General features: G+C 33.4%; 1 protein-coding gene and 1 long non-coding RNA gene across 2 annotated transcripts in view; one reads left to right on the top strand and one right to left on the bottom strand.

Annotated features, from left to right (window-relative positions):
• LOC143249216 (uncharacterized) overlaps positions 1-1,735 on the top strand; it is a 100,382-nt gene extending 98,647 nt beyond the window's left edge. The window contains exon 3 of the long non-coding RNA XR_013027637.1: positions 210-1,735. This is a non-coding gene — a long non-coding RNA (uncharacterized LOC143249216). The remainder of the gene's footprint in view (positions 1-209) is intronic.
• Positions 1,736-3,572: 1,837 nt separating this feature from the next.
• Positions 3,573-20,496, bottom strand: LOC143249211 (homeobox protein DLL-1-like). Its single transcript, XM_076498692.1, has 3 exons — positions 20,009-20,496; positions 16,883-17,064; positions 3,573-4,801 (listed from the first exon to the last, which is right to left on the bottom strand). The coding sequence occupies exons 1-3, from the start codon at positions 20,340-20,342 to the stop codon at positions 4,400-4,402; spliced, it is 918 nt and encodes a 305-aa protein (XP_076354807.1). The 5' UTR covers positions 20,343-20,496; the 3' UTR covers positions 3,573-4,399.
• Positions 20,497-21,481: the final 985 nt, after the last annotated feature.

The following is a 21,481-nucleotide window of genomic DNA, read 5'->3' as shown; positions in this document are numbered from 1 at the left end:
ATCAGGCAGATGTATACAAAATATGTTTCAGGGATAATGCGTTTTTGCTGGTTAATTATTGTATTAAGAAAATAATTAAAATTCGTTTTATTTCATAATTTACGCCAAAGTTTTGGCTAGTAATCCTTTGGTAATGATTTTCGTGAAAATTTAGAATTTTATGCTTTTAAAGTTAGTATGTCGATTCACACAATTTTTTTTTGTTGAAGTTCACACAAAGCTGCTCAAGATCGCAAAGCTACAGGAGGGCTATCTGCGCTAGCCGTTCCTAATTTAGCAGTGGAAGACTAGATGGAAAGCAACCCATTAGCACCACTCACCACCAAGTCTTGGGCTACTCTTTACCAACCAATTGTGAGTTTGATGATAACATTATAACGACTACAAGGATGAACATGATTAGTGAAGGTATTCGAGCCTGCAGATTGCGATTTGAGCTCCCTAATCACCAGAACATGTCAGATATCATACAAATGGAAACTATTGTCTATGCTGCATTTCGCAGATTCCTGGGAGAAACATAGAATTATCTAATTTTAATTACTGTCCAAGTTCACGAGATCGGTTTACACTATTATGTAAACACTTTCTAGTGAATTTTAACTTGTAGTTGATTTGACATAAGTGAGTTCTAAGAAATGTATTTAGTTGAATGTTTTTGTCAGACTCCTCCTCGACGTATCTTTTATATTTTCTTTAGTCAGAAAGTCGCATTCGATGAGTTATAAGATCGGGAAGCATGGATGATAACGACTTGATTTCTGGTTTTTCACTACTAATGATCGTGATCATTCAGTGTTGTCGTGTAAACGATATCCAGACATAAAATAACATGAATCTATCCAACCACGCTTAGCACAGATATATCATTGTGTAGTTTTGTGCTTAATTCAAATCAACAACCAACCACATTTTCTCTACGAGAGAAAGAGACGTTCATCGTGGCAAAGTTTCGTTTGTTCAATATTTCAAAAGAGGATTTTCGTTGCAAAAAAAAGAAAGAAAAAGAGACAGACGCAAACAACTTTTGCTGTCAACTTGTCATGCAATGTTATGTGTTCCTTGTGATATTACACCACGCTATAGCCGAAATCCTGAAATTGAAAAAGCCTGAAGCAAAGTATGTGCTGTAGCTATTAACCACTATTTTTCTTTATGTGGTATAGTCACGCAGCGTGATGTATAAAAGTATAGGTGAATATAGACATACGGCCTTTTTATTTCGGCTTAATTTACATTAAATCATTTTTGTCCCATACTTATTTTAAATAATAAATATCTGCTACAGTATAGTCAAATAGTAGAATATCAAGCACCGTTCTATGGATGCTACTTACCAGTAACTTGTTACTATTCTATTGAGATTACTAGCTAGAAAAATTACTAAACTGAACGATATAATTCTTGTCAACGTCATTGTTTTGTGTACACGCGTTACATATAGGTGTGTTGGCTTACCCTAATCTAGGTTCATTTGTTTAATCTATAGGATTAAAATTCGTGTAACTTATGTTACTGAAATAGCAAAAACTACTAGAAAATTGAGGTGTAGTTTTTCTACAAATTCAAACATTTTCATTGCTATAAATGGATTTGAATCCTTCAATTTTTTTACTACTTATATTATTTAACACTTGATATCTAGCTAACGTTAAGTTTGAATAATTCAAAATAATATATCATTACTCTAAACTTTATAAGAATTCATCAAGTATATAGTTTACTATAAGGAAAGGAAAACGTCATTACATCAATTGGTTAAGAAATTCTTAGGTATTAAAACTAAACATAAAAAATTTGCTCTTTGTTTCCTTAATATAATTTTGAACAATACCTTACTCAGGTTTTAAGATTTTTTTTTCTTTTTTATGCTTTAAAATAATTGTGAAACATTTGTGCATGGTTCGTATGTAGTCTTTTGGTTTAGGTTTGGACAATAAAATACACATTTTAAACAACCATTGTTATTCTTTTTCTTTGTTTGCTAGCTGTATACTAATATTTTATGTGTAGAATGTAACACATCAAGCTATAGTGAAACAGCGTATTTAAATAGCATAGTTCTTTAAAATATATGGTTTAAACGCTTGAAGCTGAATAAGCATTATAAACCTGAAACCTAAAATGAATGATAAAAATCACTAAATTGTAGATTTGTTCTTCACTTCATTAGTGAGATGAATTTAGAAATACGCATAAAAACATTTAAGTTTATTAAAATAATGTTCGATCATAGTGAAAAACTAAAATTAAAAATATATAACAAAAACAAAATTAATAAACATATTGATATATGAAACGCACATCAAACTAAAGTATCTGGATCACAATGTTCTCGCATTGAAATAATACTAATCTTTCAAAAATATGCGGCCCGGCATGGCCAGGTGGACAAGGCACTCGACTCGTAATCCGAGGGTCGCGGGTTCGAATCCCCCTCACACCAAACATGCTCGCCCTTTCAGTCGTGGAGGCGTTATATTGTGATGGTCAATCCCACTATTTGTTGGTAAAAGAGCAACCCAAGAGTTGGTGCTGGTTGGTGATGACTGGTTGTTTTCGCTCTGGTCTTAAAGTGATAAATTAGGGACGGCTAGTGCAGATAGCCCTTGTGCAGCTTTGCGCGAAATTCAAAACAAACCAAACCTCAGAATGTTGTGTGAATAACATGTTTCAATGACCGTTTTTACCTAATCTATTAGCGCATTGTTATAGAGAATATATTTTTCTTGTCTAAGTGTTAAACTGATTCATCGAAATAAAAGCACATTCAGAAACAAAGCACGCGTAGTTATAGACTATTATTATCGATACATTTCTTGAAAATTTAGTAGTGGAATCTGTAACACATACTGAAGAGATTATGGGATAAGTTGCTATACATGCCCTGTGACTTAGTGGTAATGTTGCTGAAACCCTTGGGGAACATCTCCCTCAACGGAAAATTAAGGAGGATATATCGCCAACCCCCACGGCGTCAGTTACACCCGTGCAATATAAAAAGAATGATACGTGAAACATAATACGAATCCTTAACCTATGGAAGAATATCTGAAACAGAACATATAACATCGACTGAGCAATTGAAAACAAAATGTTTAAAAATCAACAGTGAACCAAATTGGATAACCATAACATTTTAGTATGTGTAAAGCCAAAACTAAACTTGTTTAAACAATGTGTAATAACAAACTTTCTACCTTAAAACAAATAATCAACTGAAATCAAAAGCTGTGAAACTGAAATGATTTGTTGAGATTGTAAGCTTTAAGATGATTATAATTAAAAATTACTATGTTTAGCTTAGGTAATTATAAGATTATTATAATAGTATTAATCACGTAAAATAACTATCATTAAGCTAACATAGTGATATAATGCGATCTTATTTTCTCAGTTCACAGTTCATATCTGGTATCGAAACAATTATAACAATAAATTTAATAATTCTATTTCTTTGTTTACTTTTCTTGCGACTTTAATTTTCTTTTTCTAGTGAAAGAAAGCCTTCATTGTAAGAAGTTTTTTATAAGAATTACTTTGGAAGTTTAGCATAAAAGGAAGCGAAGCCCTTTTTTTGTGAAACATGATTTATTGACGAACCCTGTAAAATATACACAAATATCCCGAATGGATGCTCTCGTGAATGAAACGTTGATATGAAAAGAAAACATTACTCAGACAATAGACTTGATATGGTGGCAGAATAATTTTACAGACTCTAATCACAGGAAAGATGTTGAGTATGGTACTGGTTCACAAAGACTACCTGAGGGTCGTAGTTTTTTTCAGTTTTCCATTAATTTTATTCAGTCCAGAATAATATTGTTTGAATACTTGATTTTCTGAAACAGTCTTTGATTTAATATTAAGTCGCCAGAATACTGGCACTTTCAACCCTACAGCCCTTCTAGCTTGTATTATTATACAACAAACCTAACGAGCAGCAAGCAACAGTTTACTTTCTGATCATTAACACACCTGTCCATAAATAAAATAAATTGAAGAAGTTTACATATAAGACCGCTAGGTACAATCAACTGAGTTCTTAAAATAAACAAGGGCTGTTCTGCAAAAGGGCACGCTATGTACATAGGTCGTAGGCCATCTCCCCGTCTCTTGGTGGATTGAGCCCTATGTACAAAACCAGACAGTCTGGAGAACAGCGACCGGAGCAGAAAACCGGGAAGCTGAGCTTCTTTTAACACGAGGAGATATTACAGAAGACATTAATATACATAGTAATTGATCTTTGGATATTATGTTGGCCCTATATCCCCGAGGCCTGTTAGCGGGGGCGGCAACTTGTCTGCGGCCTGAATACCGGAGCCACATACTCGTAGCATTAGCCGAGAAGAAGGGCCGGCTGCACGTGCTGGAAAAAATAACAGTATCAGGATTAGGTGAGAATTTGGTGGTTCACACTAGGCTCAGCTTGATGGTACCAGTACTGAGGCATGTAGTTATTGGTTAGATTCATTGCCGGCTTGCCAGGGTTTATGTCCCAAGAGCTGATCGGCGGACTCATGGCGGGCGGGCTGACCGCCGCTAAACTACTAACTGCCGGGCTACTGCTATTCGGAGGTAGCAGGCCTGGTTGTCCAGCGCTTCCTGGACTGTGTGTATCTGGTGGCTCCGTCGGAGTCTGTGGTGTAATAGCGGGATTAGGAGGTGGCAGTACTGGGGTATGGTTGGGATGCTGTGGTTGATGTCCCTGGCCTGGTTGCTGGCCTGGTGCTTGTTGCTGAGCTTTTAACATTTTTTTGCACTTGGACCTTTTGTTTTGAAACCAAATTTTCACCTGAAGAAGACAAAAAAATTTAATTAACAAAAAAAAAACAATTTCATGTACGATAAGTAGCCCTTAATAAGTGCTTTCGCTAGTTATACCTAAAATATATTCACAGGAAACATAGTCGTTTCGAAAATTAACATATAAGACTAACATCATGTAAAAATATTTGTCTTGCACTATGTAAATAGCATGTTACTTTTTCTGTTTTTTCAAGTAATCATTAACAACAAAAATTGCAGTAAATCCCAATAAGTTGTAGTACGTAAAGAATAGAAGTATAGACTTGGCACCAACTTATATAATTTAGTATTCGACAATCAAATGTCCTTAATCATAAGTATGGAGAGTACTGCGAGATAACGAGGTTAATATACAATGTTGACTAGCAGGATTGTTTCTGTCCTTGAAGGATTCCGGTTGGCTATTAATAATAGAGTTTAATTTATTCATAAACCGCAGTTAAAACAATAAATAGCATAGTTTTCGATACTGTTTATTAGTACTTGTTACTCGGTGCAGCTACGCTAATGCTCTAAATACTTATACACTTATAAATATATATTCACACATACAGAGAAGGTTATTATATTTACAAGTAGTTTACGTATCAATATTAGAAAGTTTAAATTGTACTGCTTTTAATGCTCTTTATAAGCTGTAACTAAACAAACGAAAGCCATATTGGTAACTCTACCTCACATGACTACTTTAGATCAGTACTGTGGCAATAAGCCAACTGGCATTATTCTATTTTTTGATAAATAAATCATTACCTGGACAAGTAACTCACATGTAGTTATAATACTATTAAGTTTTATTAACTTAACACCAGAACGCGTGACTTATTATTTCCCGAAAGTATTATTGCATATTTCTTAAGATTTGTCAATTAAGCCGTTATATAAAGAATTTTTGAACAATGAATTGGCTTTATTACAAAGTTGAAAAGAGAAACTAATGTTATTAATAAAACTGCCTCGTTCTATATGCTTCAAAATAATACTCTAAACACGAACCGATATAAATGATTTGTGTTTTAACACAACAAAACTGGAATGTGTAGAATTTGGAACTCATAATGTGGGAATATTTTATCATTAAGCAAAATCCATTTAAAATGAGAATTTCAAAAAGATATTTGCTGCTTTACGACTGTCTATTTATTTCTGACTAGGAAGGCAATCACTGAAGGCAAACAATCACAAAATATATCTCGTCTTCGAAAACTTAGGCGTAGCAGCTGCAAAGATACACTTTCGATCTCAATTTGTTCTCGAGTTTAGAGCGCTTATAAAATCCTAATTTGTTGCGATTATAATGAAAGTGTTAGAAATTTGTGCTGTTTTCACAAAAGTACAGATAATTGTTCCTTTGGAGACGGTCAAGTTTTGTAATAAATTTGATCAAAAGCATATATCTAATAATACTGTTCATTAATAATACTGATGGAAATTACTGTGATATATTATCAATAATAGTTTACACTATGTTTCAATTTCCTAAAACGAATTACAGATCACAAAATTAGCGCCACCTGTTTAAATACCTGCATATTTTTCTTTGGTTACGTTGGTAGAAATGTTTTTTTGGCTTTAAAATTCTGTTAAATAAACAAATCATAAAGTTTTGATCAAATAATCTCTTCTGTAAACACCAGCGTTCGCTCCATGATACGCTCGTAAAATGTCACAATAGTGTAAACATTTATTATTAGCATCGTCTTTACTTCATATGTTTAACTTCTGAGTTGTATATTGATGTATAAAAGACATAAATACTAGTAATAAACGACCTTATAACACCAAAATGTTGATTTTATTTCATTAGGCTCTTGACGTTTCGCTTTACATTAGAAGCTTTGTACTGTCAGTTTCGATTTGTGTTTCAGTCAGGGCTACTGATAAAGCTAAAGAGCGAAGAGTCTAATTAAATAAAAACAACATTTTGATGTTAAAAGGTTGTTTATGTATGGTATTAACGCATCTTCGATACCTCATCGAAACGAAAGCTAATTGAACCAAAAATAAAAGCAAAGTACAGTCCACCACCATTGGATTTACCACTTGTCACTGAACTAGACTGATTTCGGAAAACCCACTCTCATGAGTAACCACGGACGAAGAAAAACTGAAATAATAAAACTAGAATTCATATAGTGGTGGAGCGTATATTATATGTAAGGTGCTTCTAAGTACCTTTTACTCATACGGTAATCATACATTTATACAAGAATTCCAAAAATATACATCGTTAATGTTATTAATTCATTCTTGTAATTATACAACCAGAAAAGCTATTTAAGATAATAAAAAACGGTGAATTGTGTCACTGATATACAACAATGTTGCTTTAACAACGAATACGTAGTGCTTAATATATTTAATAAAAGTTTTTTTATGGAACATGCCATAGAGTTTCAACCACCAATGCTATTGAATAAGATGTTATTCCATTGAATTTTAGAATATAATATAAAAGTTATGTTATTTAACTTTGTTGTTTTTTTTCAAAAGCTGGCTTTTAAATCTTAACTTTTAAAGAATAATACTGTGTTTGTAATAACATTTCAGAGGATATTTTATCTCACCGCCAAGCCCAACTGAAGAGTTCTAGTACTACAGACTCTGCAGAACTCGGTAGTGTATATAAATAAAACTGATTATTGTTTCTTTAAACAGTGTCTTTGTACATTTGTAACTTACTACTGAAATAGCTGTATGTTTTATAGATACAGATCATCTTATCTCAATGTAACACAGCTAATTCTCAAACAAAAGTCATTGTAACGTGTCTGAAATGAACGGTTAAACGACTGTAAAGCGTTTTCTTAAAGACAGAGTTAAATACATGACGATATTTAAAGTTGTCTAAGGTTATTAATGGTAAGAAAAAAATTAATTGTAGGTGCTTCATGTTAGTTACTTTTAAAAGTTAAGCATGAAAACCACCAAACGATACGTGCTTTAGACTCCTTTCCTTAAAGCTTTGTTTTTTCAGATGTTCACTTTAGGTTTTCCATTACCATTAACTATTAAAGGTTGGTTTCCTAACACACATTGAGATATGCTTTGAGATGTAACAATTATATAATTAGTACAGTGATGAGTGTATTTGCTTGCTATTGTGAATATCACTGAAACTAAAAACAGAATATACCAACAAAGCTGTAAAGTTCGAGAAACACAGACAAGAAATCGACCCTGCAAAACCCGAAACTGTATAGAGTACAAATTAAATATAACTATAAATTATAAACAGTGTTGAAAAATAATCAAAACATAATCCTGAAAATTAAAACAAATCACCATCTTACTCAGGAGTTCCCCGTTGGTCAGTTACATGAACCTTAAGAACTAAGCTGTTTGTGCTATTTGAAAATATAGGTAATGAATATAAAATAACACAATTAATTCACACAAAGTGAACCTATCTCTTACTAACAGTTGAAACAAACAAAAATAATGAAACACCTATTCTTCCTCTCCCTTCAAAATCCACCTAACTATTGTATTCTGGCGTTCACGTAAATTGTTTGTTTGTTTTTGAATTTCGCGCAAAGTTACTCAAGGGCTATCTGCGCTAGCCGTCCCTAATTTAGCAGTGTAAGACTACAGGGAAGGCAACTAGTCATCACCACCAACCGCCAACTTTTGGGCTACTCTTTTACCAACGAATAGTGGGATTGACTGCACATTATAACGCCCCCACGGCTGAAAGGGCGAGCATGTTTGGTGCGAGGGGGATTCGAGCCCACCACCATCAGATTACGAGTCGAACGCCTTAACCAACCTGGCCATACTGGGCCGTTCATGTAAAATCTTAATAACAAAACTTCTTCAGGCCGAAGCGAAATGCATCATCGGCAGTGGATACGACAGCTATACTGTGATTGGAATGTGATTATCATTTACTCTTCTAACTCTTGAAAATTCCTAATGACATTCATTAAGAATTTAGTGTTTAAAAACGTAGCAAACCTAATACTAATGGCTTATGAAAAATGTGACTGCAAAATTGTCATTTCTATTCAAGCGGAATTTTAAAATATCTATTTACCATTACGTGAAATCCTGACTACAACTAGTTATTGTTGACTACTTGAACATTCTGACTAAAATTTTTGTTGTTGTTCTATTTTGGAAGAATTTCTGAATGTTTGTTTTGGATCACATTCCAGTTAAGTGATGACACTTTTGGAAAATGTGATATTTTGAGTGTATCATCTCAGAGTTACTAAAAAGATAAAATAGTTATTTTAACAGCTATCTACTTGATGTCTTGACAACCTAATGCCTATCGATATATGAACATGGCTTCTGATTATCACTGTAGGCCTAGCATGGCTTAATAATTCAGGCACTCGAATCGCAAACTGACGGTCGCAGGTTCGAATTCTCCTCACCAAGCATGCTCGCTATTTCAGCCCTGAGAGCGTTATAATGTTACGATCAATCCCACTATTCTTTGGTTAAATAGTAGCTCAAGAGTTGGCGGTGGGTGGTATTGACTAGCTGTCTTCTTTCTAGCCTATCACTGTTAGGTTAGGGACAGCTAACGCAGGTAGCTCTCGAGTAGCTTTGGTGAAATTCAAACCACAATAACTAAATAGTAAAATAGGTATTTTCACCACCTCCGATCTTTTTTGAAGCAAATTGCGTACTTACTTTAAAATACAGGCCGCACAGTAAAACAGTGTAATTTGTTTTCATATAAACGAGACTAACACTTTTTGAGGCTTTAAAAACAAACTAATATGTCAGTCAGTTTATGTGAATTGGTTCAATTACTGTCAAAATGTAATATGTACTTTAAAATTATATTTCTGCCTATATAAAACGAGACCTATACTAGCAAGGTTGTTCAATATTACAATTATTTGTGTAGCTTGTTTTATTTTATTTCGTACATTATTATGTTTGATGGCTGAAAGCCTGATAATAAGTGACTTTTTCTCATAACCTTTCAGTTTGACGTCAAAGGTTTTGACACAAACAGTTTTACTGTGTGGCTTTACTTATAGAAAATCCTCGTTTTACTCTTCAAAATATACAAGTTGTCCGATAAATAATTTTACTGGCTAATACCCCTGCTCAACATTTGCATAAAGAACTGAAGCCACGAAACACGGGGTATGTGAAAATATATGGCCAGTTTCTCTAGCCCTAAACAACGCGATGTAGAAAGGATTAGAAATTACAGAAAAACAGAAATGACTAAACGAGCAACAATTCTCTAAAAAATTGATTAATATTTTATACTTCTTCACTAGAAACAAGTAACAAAAAACATTTTCAAATGTAGTAAATTAAACCAGTCTGAACGTAACTGAAAAAGATTATTTTCCTAGCGGAAAGGCGGAAAAATACTTAAAATTCTGATTAAAAGTACACACGGTAGATAGAAGTGCACGTACATGAAACTACTAGAACTATTGCCTGAAACCAGTAGGTTCATGGAGTGGGTGCGGATCCAGGGGTAGAAGATATCAAGATCGACTAACGAGTCACTCAATGGTGGGGGATACACGTAAAACACTTTTTTTAAGTGAGGCTACAAGTTTATATTTAATAAGAAAAAACAAAAAATAATGAAATGATAACTAATTTTATCTTTATCTTGAAATCTAAATTGTTATTCAAACTAGGGTAGAGGAAAGCTGAAACGAAGTTAATGTATCGTTTATAAATTTTTCGTAAACGATTAATAAATACAACATATTTCAATACAGCTCGCTTGTAGGAAGAACAATAAAAATGTACACAAACCTATTGCTAAGAAAAATTTTCAACCCACACAAATATCAAATAAGCCAGTACCTTTATCTACTAGAAAGTGAGTCCTTTGTGTGGAAAAGCGAGCGGTAATGCAGAAAATGGCAACTTTGTCGTATGGAATAGTTGTGAAAATAAATTATTTCCTTACTAGATACTCAAACAACAGTGTAGCTGAAAGTGTCATTAAGCGAAGCCAGCTGTAGTACAGACTATGTTGAGTTTAAGCCTAACGGCAGGTGGTTCATGCACAGAAAAAGAACATCGTGCGCAGTCCGGATGTACGTTATAGAGACTTAATCATCATATTTTTCCGTTCATGGACAGACTCGTCTGCCCAAAATTGCCCAAAGGTTTTTAATGATATATTTGATTTATTTATTTCTTCTAATTGTCTGTTTTTCGATACATAAAGGGACTAATAACCAGTTTTTATTTCTAACATGTAAAATATTAAAATAACAAAGAATGTTTCTCCAAGTTCGTTATACTTTCAATGAACATTGAAAATACCATCAAGTGAAACTGAAGTTTTAAACAACTAATACGTATGGATATAATACTTTCTACCTTAAAAAAAAGTATATGGCGTTCATCAAACATTAAGACATCAATAAAGTAACATACAACTTTACAACAGTTTCATACGCAATTTCAGCGATTTTTTTTTAGTTTCGAGATTAAAATGTTTTGCAACGTTTTCGCACTAATACTTTATGTTCTTCTGAAATGACTGTGATGTGACTTTGTAAAAAAAATGTTTCATTGTTCACTGAGAATCGTGGCGTCACTGAATTGACATTGAATGCGTTTATTTTTTTCAGAAGACAAAAAAAAGGAGTACTTTGAAACCTACGATGTAAAAATATCGGTTAAACCTGATATTGTTCTATTATTCGTGAAATTATACCATCACAGTAAATATTAACAGTACTTTGTCATTCAGTAAAAAATATTGTTAGACTTCTATAATAAAGGCAGAGTTACACGTTTTCTAACCCAGTGAAAATGTTAATTAGCTTTGAAATTACTCTATGGAGTAACACTATTTTACTATCTGGCAGAAAATGTGAAGCTAAAGTTATCATTCTACTGTTACAATCAGGAATCTGGAAATAAAATAAATTAGATTAAGATTATCCGGTTATCCAGCGGAAGATAAGAAGTTACCAAATGGAGCAATCTTGAAATTATCGTTACACTAGTATACTCAGGGCAACTTAGAAATGGTACCGTGCTGCCACAAACGAAACCACAATTATTCTATCGTTCACAAAAAGTTTTATTATAACGCTTGTCTAGACATAGTTTAACGAGCAAGGCATTGTATAGTGATTATTGTGCCCATTCTGTGAAACCAAAGGTTCATGGTTTGCAATCCGTAGATAGCCAGATAAATATAAGCTTTTGTAATGCAAATTACAAAAAATTAAATTCATTGTAAGGAAAACTAAAGAAAGGCATATAATGTAGCAGATTTTTATCATCAGGAAATTAAATTTGTAGACAAAAATGTTTTAGCATGAATAATCAAGACAAGTGTAGAGAACACCAATTGTAGGATGGGAATCAACGTGCAAATGCCATAACCTTTTACACAATGATATTCACATGATATTATGTAAATGATGTCGGAGTTAAACTATTCATTTTACCCTAACTTGCTAAATTACTTACAATTTGTGGCAGAGAAGAGTAAATACCACATATAATATACAAGTATGCTGAAAAAACAACTATTCACAGTTAGTTTTTGTGTTGCTCTGTGCTACTGGTTCTAAAAATTAAACTAAAATATTAATAAACATACTGGAATTACAGAAATGTTTTCTTGAATAAAATTAGAATGTATTCTTGGTGAACATTATAAATCAACATTGTTCTGTTGATAATAGAAAGATGCTTTAGTATGACTTTGATATTAATTGCACAAGAAAAAAACGTTTTTTAATTTTTCATTTGTCACAATTAATGTTAATTTAAGCACTTTCTGAGTATGTAGTATTCATAATGTGACTCAAATGTTGTCCAATCAGTCTTGGAAATTAAGAAGTTTAATAGAGTAAGAAAATGAAGGACCCGAGTTTCGCGTTTTCCAAATGATACACATACGTGAAAGCTTTCATTTGAAACGAAGTATTATTATACAAAGTGGACTGACTTCATCTCGTGTAAAGCATACTGTATCTGATCGACCGACCTTTCTTATGATACTAATTAGTAGAATACTAAACTGTCGTAAGCAGAGACATCAATAACACATTACAATCATTTTCAAATAATCTTAATAAAAATATAAAATTCGTATTAAAACTAATCTTGCAGCTGCTAAGTTGGAGTAGATTAGTTTAGTATTAGTACTTGGTATGGTACTACTAACGTTCTTTAATAGCAAGCGAAGACCATTTTTTATAAAACCATAAATACATAATAATAATAATTTATATGTATATATAAACTGCCTCCAACCTCACTATCGTAAGCTATGTGTAAAAGTATATGCATAAACTAAACTATAGCCCACTTTCGTAAGCTTTGTACAAAAATATATATTTAAGTTACTTCTATAACCCTTTGTTTGTAAGATGAGTAAAAAGGTATATGTTTAAACTACCTCTCCAACTAACCCATGGTCTTAAAATCTATGCAATATAATACATATAACTTATCATTCCAACTAACTCCCACCAACTAAACTTCTTTAAACATATTAAATCCAAATACAACAAGTTTACAGTTTTAAGAGAAATCGAGAGCATCGAATTTTGTTGATTTAAAACGGTTTTTAGCTTATAATGAATCTTGAAACTTCATCCAATCTCTTGATCGTCTTGAGTTATATGATACTCAGTAGCCAAGTATTCAAAATATTCTAGTAACTGGTGTCCTGAAACTCATTTAAAAGTTAACAGAATTCTCGACTTCCATTTCTCTCCAAACTGTAGTCTTGTTCTAATTTTGTGAATTTCAACATATATCCACACATAAGTGCCACCTCAACTCACTACAATAAACTACTAAACCAAAATGTAAACCAGTGAATGTTTTAACTCCGTACCTCAATAAACAAACAGATTAATAAATAAAATTCTACCATTCCCACAAGCACAGACATATATATAAATCCTTACTAAAATATGGCATATAAAATAAAGATCTGTTCTTTAGTAAGGTATTCCTTATTCTTCCGTCGCTTTTCGCTCAGCCAAGACGAAATATTTCATATAATCTGTGGTTACAGACCAATCAAGTTTGCGTTATTTATTGTCGCGTCGGGTTTCTTCTCTGTCAGTTTAATAATTCAGCAACCATTGATAGAATGTTGCCCAGGGCAACAGATTGCGTGCGTCGCGAGCAGCTGAACGCCACATCACAGTCTTTAGTGTCGGTTATGTACGAACAATACCATGAGTACTTTAGTTTGTAAGACTAATGCTTTATTTTTATTTGTAAATATATTGTACTATTTGATACTTAAAGATCTACATTCATTTAAAAAGTATTTTGCAGTATTCTAAGAATATTAATAATCTTTATACCAAGCAAGCACTACTGAAAGAAGAAAAAACACTGTTTAAGAAAATAACGTAGGACTTCAGAACAATTTTCAATTTTGAACTTCAGGCAGAAAATGTTCAATTCGGTCATATCATATTTTTAACGCTTTGGCATCGAAATTAACTCATCTTCGCAATTTGATCACTGTGGCACTACTATTACTGGGAATTAGCTTACTGTAAAGCTTAAAAATCTTAAATAATTGCAAATGTATGTATATATGTAATAGGCTTATATAAGTATTACAATGTAGAATATTTCTTTTACCAAGCTGCCTTGCTTGTTCTAAAAGACTAGGGCCCGACATAGCCAGGTAGTTAAGGCGCTCGACTCGTAATCCGAGGGTCACGAGTTCGAATCCCCGTCACACCAAACATGCTCGTTCTTTCAGCCGTGGGGGCGTTATAATGTGACAGTCAATCCCACTATTCGTCGGTAAAAGAGTAGCCCAAAAGTTGGAGGTGGGTGGTGATAACTAGCTGCCTTCCCTCTTGTCTTACGCTGCAGAATTAGGGGCGGCTAGCGCAGATAGTCCTTGTGTAGCTTTGCGTGAAATTCAAAACAAACAAACAAACTAAAGGACTATTTCTTTATACATCAGTTTCATCAGTAACCTTTAATAAACTTTTCAGACGCTATCATATTCCATAGCCTTTTATTTTGATGTGTAGATAATTTTTCATCCCTTTTTAAGACCATGACGACTATCCAACTTAAAAGGTTAAGCTTTACTACCTGTGGAATATGAAGATGTGAAAAACAAAATATATGAAAAGAAGCTAACTTTGTGAATAAATAAAAATGTAACTCTAAGATAATAATGATATTGTATTTAACACTTATTCTTGGAACTTCAGGCTTTTTTCTGTGTTTTATGACAGTGAAAGTTTAGCTCTAAGCAAATTTTTAACCGTGCATTGTATCAGATGTATAATAGGGTAAGTGTTTACTTGAACACCGTATTAGAAACATCTATAAACATTATGTTAAATACACGAAGTAAACGTCGTCTTGTAAATTAGAATTAAACGTCATATTAAGAACATGGATTAAACACTATTTTATAAACAGGAATTAAAACACTTAAACGCAATGTTGTGTACGCTATACGAACAAGGATCAAACACCTTGTTAAAAACACGGATCAAAAATTTATCATTTCAGTATAAGCACCTTCTATCAAAGGCACTACTAAAATCGTTTTTCTTTTAAATGTGTGTTAAGACGCACAAGTTTTAGTTGTATAAACTACTTTTTAGTACCTTAATTTCGCAAACAAGCATTTCACACGTGACTCATTAAGAGGCTGGTTATATGTGTCATTCCTACGTTAACAATATACTTCATTATTTTAGACAGTTCGTCAGCTTTCCTAATTAAATACAAGGTTATTGTTAGCAGTGGCGATTAGTGATCGCCCATGCCGTTGGATCTCTCCAGTAACTGAAAAGTCTCAGTGGCGATGCTTGAATAATTGTAACCATTCAGAACTAACTTCAATTAGAGCAAGCACAGTTCAGAGACTGTAGCAGATATAACAACACTGTCTACAGTGTCTTTAGTGTTGAAAACAAAACGAAAACCTTCATACTAGGACAAATAAGGTGACATAGTGCAGTGGAAGTTAGAAATACCAACATAACATGCACATGACCCTAGATGATATAAACATTTTCCTAAGAGTAGATGTCATTATAAATAACTAGTTAAGTAATTGTGTTAAAAGCAGATTTAGTGACGCTGTAGAAGTCGTTTATTTTAATTTTAAAAAATCCACATCAAAACCCAGTATCTGGTAGAGACCCCACAAATAATTATTTGTCTATCAAAGGTTGGGCATGACACAAGGCTTAGCGTGCCCGGCCTGTGAGTCAGAAAGTTCATGTTTCGTGTCTCGTAACACATTCTCAATTTAAGCCTTGGTTGCGCTATAAGAATAATGGTTAGTCCCAACTATTCGTCCTCAATAGAGTAGTCAAAAAAGCTGGCCCTATATAGTTATTGATGAATGGTTTCATTTTTTTCTTGCATGTAATTTTGAGTATATATATCACGTTTTCCTTGTTAAGTATTGAAATTAAAAGCGTAAAATATGAAAAGAACATTTTTATAAGATAATTTTACCGGTTCATTGTTAAGTTTAAAAACTGATTTTACTTTTCAGTAAGGACATGTTTTCGAAACTGCAGGATTTACTTACTGCAAACAAAAAAATTTGTCATAACATCTGACACCACTAAAGAAAAGTATGATTACTCTAGATGTTGTTGTTGTATGATCATTCTAGATGTTGTTGTTGTTCGTTTCTGTTAAATGTTTCCCTGACTTTCCTTCCAATATCTGACCAGAAGAAACCCTGAAGGAAGACAATATTGCTACTGATTACTTTACGACCAGAAATCCCTGGGAAAGTCGAAGGCTTTGAAAGAATTATGACTATTTTGTTTGTCACAGTCCTCTATTCAACTGAACTCTGAAAAAAACTCACCAAACGTTTTATCAGTTCGGTGGTTGTTTACGACAAATACAACCTTAAGACTGTCCGAAAGTTCCACTGTTTCTTAAAGAAAACATAAGGATCAAATAAAAAAAGTCACCATAGAAGTAAGTCTTTAAACCGCTAACAGGGAGCTAAAAGTACTCATTTGTGGCTACCGTGTCGAGGACAATGGCCATTTTCCCAGCAAATCTTAACAGGCTGATTGTACCTGTTTAAATTGTTTATGAGGGCACTAAAACTGTAATCCTCCAGACCTACCTGTGTCTGAGTTAAGCCTAGGGATGCGGCAAGTTCGGCTCTTTCTGGCAGGGCTAGATACTGAGTTCTTTGGAACCTCCTGTTGAGCTGTTGCAGCTGAAGACTGGAATAGATAGTTCTCGGCTTCCTCATCTTCTTTTCTTTCCCATTTACCCGTAGTGACTCTTCTAACTGTTTTTTGTCTATAAATATGGCAAAAATGCTCGTTTAATATGGCATGTAGTACACATCACAGTCAATGTTTATTTAATAATTTTCATAGCTATAAGTTTATTAAAAAGTTTACTTTCGTTGATTCATAATACTTTACTACATAATTTCAGTGTAGTTAATCAAGTAATTGTGTAGTTTATCATCATCTTCAGTTATATTAATAATGCCTAATTCCATAAAAGTTATTTGAGCTGTTAGCCCTAGTATCGTTGCTATAAACAAGCAAATTAAATCATCTTCGGTTTTGAAAACAACTATGTTGTTTGTTTCTATTTTTAAAACTTTTCTAATGGAAAGTAATTTTGTATAAATTGTACCTATGCGTTAACTATAGATTGCTGTAACATTAATACGCTGTTCTCAAGTTTTCCAGTTAAACCTTTTTTATATATACTATCTTCATGTTTATTATTGCTTCTTCTTGACATAACACAACCAAGTTTTAGCATGATAAATTTATTAACAAAATTATTCAAACATGACGGTACAGATATTTTGTGTATCACGAACAGGAGATTCGCGCTATGTACACCGCTAAACCCCAACCCTAGGGTTATGAGTCTTAAAACGTACCGCTGAACCATTTAAAGAAAACTGCTTGAAACAGAATTTTAAAAAATGAAGATAATGATTTTGATATTCATATTTTCTGATTAGGATAACGTTTTAGGTGGTATACTTTCTGATAAAGACACTGCACAGCCATTAACTTTTTTAACACAATAAGATAAAATAGTTCTGTCTCAGTTTTGAAATCGCACATTCGTGATGTTTATCAGTTTTCTTTCCTATAACATTTAAAATATATTAATTGCTCGAGGATGATGCATACTATTTCACAAAAGAGAGTGGCCATGTTTCATTGACTAGAATATTTTGGAGTAATGTATCTGAAGAAAACGCAAAATGGAAAAGTTGAAGAATAAAAGTTACTAAATTATTTTTACTTTCTAGATCGTTTTATTTCTGCACTTTAATGTGTAATTTTTAGTCTTCTCGTTGAACAACAACCCAGTCTAACTCAACAACGTACATTCATTCTTATAATAAACATTCCAGGGATTAACTGTTCATTCTATTATACACTATACATCATACTTTTTCTATAGATATCACATAGCATTTCATTCTACAACAACTCTGTAAATCCATTTCCTCTCTCTATAGTTATAATATTCTACAGACATCCATTCTATTACAAAGTACCTATTGTTTCACTTAGCTATTTTATCATAATACATGCTTCTTTCTCTAAATATAACATTATCAAAATTTCATTCTTTCCGTAGCATTTAACTTGATCACTTCGAGCTCTCATATTCTTACTCAATTTTCCAATAACTACAATATTGGTAAGTAATCAACTAAGTTACATCCATATAAATCGATTCTTTTCTATTAAAATTCACAAAAATCATTTATTAATTATATTACAAGTGTGCACATTCCTGACTTGCAACCAAATTGTCTATTAAATCATCTTATGATGACATTGTAAATCCAACTTTAACATTATAACCTGTTCCACGTCAAAGCGCCATTCGTTTACTCATATTCCCCACAATACTCAACACTTTTATGAGTAAAAATGTTACTCTTTTTTGTTACACTGTATCAAGTAACATCCTAGGTTGACAATCACTAGTCGTTTCCTCTTTCTCTGTGACCAATACTGTTTTCTCTACAGTAAAAATTCTATTTCTTGGTCATTGACCAGTATCCTATAATTATATTTCAATGAAAAAATATCTTTTGCGATTTTTTTTACTTTATTTTATTCTTTAATAAATGAAATAAAATATTAATATATTTTATTTTGTCACTTATTCATCTATTTCTTTTTCTAATTATTTACTGTTGCTTTTTGGCACCGAAATCTATAAACACAATTTAGGATATTTAATATTTTAGTGGTATTCTTCCTTTCGTTAAACCTTAGATAAATTTAATGTGGCAAATTTATGTTTACATTTAATAGAATCGGACGTTGAAGTTTTTAATGCAATTCAAGATTAAGTATTTTCTGCAGTCAACGACTTTATTTATGTATTCGTTTTGCTAGGACACAAAACTTATGGTACGATGAATACGACAAAACTGAAAAAAAACAAATTTAAAATAATATTTTATCATATATCTATCTCTATGTAGATGATTTCAAAATAGGAAAATGTTTTACCATCGTTTTCAAGATTCATATACTTGGTTATTTACCATCTGTATTTATTTGTATTTAGTGAAATGTTATTAAATTTGCACAAAAATATGCTTGTTTGCACAGCTGAATTTGACTGTGACGTACATTAGCCGTCTACAACGATAAATATTATTATAGATAAGTTTAATATTCAAAGGGTTATTAGGCTTATGTTCTCTTTGACGATCGCATTCTCAGATACTTTTCGCTTCTCCAAATATCCGCGCGCGTTCCTTGAAGTGTGTACACCTACACTCTCTCTCTGACAAATGTCATAACCTTTAAAAGTTATTAAGCCTAACGCAATCGAAAGTGAAGCTCGCTTCGTTAGTTCTTTGCGTATTACAACTAACAAATAAAAAGGGTAAAATAACTACCATAAAGCCATAATATATATGTAAATTAGGTAGAAAAACAACAGTGATGAACGCTAAGCCTATAATAGCTGATCATTTTCTTGGTTATAGTCACGTGCGAGATTATTTATGTACGTGATTTTGAACCTGAACAAAGTTATCATTTTTTTAAAATAAAAAGCGAAGTTTATTAACTGTTAAATTACATAACATAAACCATTACCTATAAATAACCGAAAGAAATAACAGTCCATCCTAGTATTTAAAAGTTGTTTTTCTTATTTCGTTATACTTTTAGTGTCACATTTATAACTACATAAAAGAAAACGATATGAGAAGTCCTGGAACTAATTATCTTACCGTCTCTGGGTGATGGAGGACATGGAGGACCACAGCTTGTTACGTTCGGCGGGTAGGACCCCAGGTAATGATGGCTCGGATGGGTATAAGTGTTGTGAAGACCACTGTTCAGTGGATTGTTGTTCATGGCGAATTGGTAAGCGCCCAGCGACCTAGCATGTTGGCTGCCGGGGAAGGCCGCATCGTGCTGCGGCGCCTGATGGCTAGTATACGAGGACCGTATCTGGTAGGGCTGGGCATGGTGTTGCATGGCCGTCAGCCCTTGCTGCTGTAATTCCATGAAAACAGACTTATTAGCCACGTCCTGATCAAGGCCATCCACCGTACCCGTCATGTTCGGGTAGGGGGTCGAAAATTCCGTGAAGTTTAACGTGATGGCGATTTTTGTGGAACGTAACCAAGAAAAGATGTAAGGAAGCACAGTGTGGTCTCTCCGTTGCTAACGAACAACTACTTAAAACTACCAGCTTTTACCTCAACACTACTTGCATGAATATGGATAGCAGCTCTGGGGCTCCACCTCTATTTCTCTTACTTACTTACTGATTGGTCGCAGAAGAAAACGCGGCCTACGACGGACGCTCTTGCTGTAAACCTGACTTGTTTGCCCGTTAAGAGAAAGCTCCGCCTTCATCCCCGTGCTGTGCCTGAAGGTGCAAACGATCCGCTCGACCAAGATGACCCTTCCTCCCCCTCTCTCGAAACACCTGAGAAAGGAGACCCATACGCCTACCGGCTTCTGATGAAATCGTTGTTTGTTTGTTTGTTTGTTTTTTGACCAGCTACTGACAGTCTACTATTCCACAGAATGGCAGTACTGTAGCGGTCATCAAATGTGTTGGCGGTCAAACTTGACGTCATGAAATAAACACAAGCTTAATTCTTTACTGCCACCTCGCGTGCGGAGTGATCAACTCTTAACGTACCTGTTGTGTTACAGATATAGCAATACGACAACAATTTGATTCATATCAATGTTTATTCGCAACGTGTTTCTGTACTGTTCTTTTATGTGATTTTGTTTTCGTTTCGTCGTAATGGAAACTGCATAAAACGACCCCGAGAAATATTTTTATTTTATTAACATAACGTTAATATTAATGTGATAAAAAATATTTATATTGATTTCAATAGATTTGTTTCGTAACAACGGGTGATTCCATTTTTAACCACAGGGAGACATACTGATCACTGTTTTGTTTTTTTCTCTCCCCGCTTTCCAAAGAAAGGACGTGAGTTGTTAATCGGTAGTAATGTCTCTCCCCTGATGAAGTCCATGTAAATAAAAAGTCACCATTACTTCATTATTTGAAAGTCACGATGCGTCTTACTTACAAACCAAAGTGTTTGCTGCCTTTGATGCAGCAACTACCTGAATCAACTCTTATTTGAAAGGAGGAAAAAAAAAAACATATCGGTCGGAAATAGCGCAAAACACGTTCCAGCTCGATGCATTCATTCTGCCAACGGAGC

This window comes from Tachypleus tridentatus, chromosome 4, assembly GCF_004210375.1.
Source record: "Tachypleus tridentatus isolate NWPU-2018 chromosome 4, ASM421037v1, whole genome shotgun sequence".
NCBI lineage: Eukaryota > Metazoa > Arthropoda > Merostomata > Xiphosura > Limulidae > Tachypleus > Tachypleus tridentatus.
This window is presented reverse-complemented; position numbering and strand designations above follow the sequence as displayed.

Excerpts from the sequence above, each read along its gene's own strand:
- LOC143249211 (XM_076498692.1), bottom strand. The coding sequence starts at position 20,342 with ATGACGGGTACGGTGGATGGCCTTGATCAGGACGTGGCTAATAAGTCT. Across the intron at positions 17,065-20,008 it reads TCCTCCATCACCCAGAGACG|ACAAAAAACAGTTAGAAGAG; the intron begins GTAAGATAATTA and ends CCATATTTATAG. Across the intron at positions 4,802-16,882 it reads TAGGCTTAACTCAGACACAG|GTGAAAATTTGGTTTCAAAA; the intron begins GTAGGTCTGGAG and ends TGTCTTCTTCAG.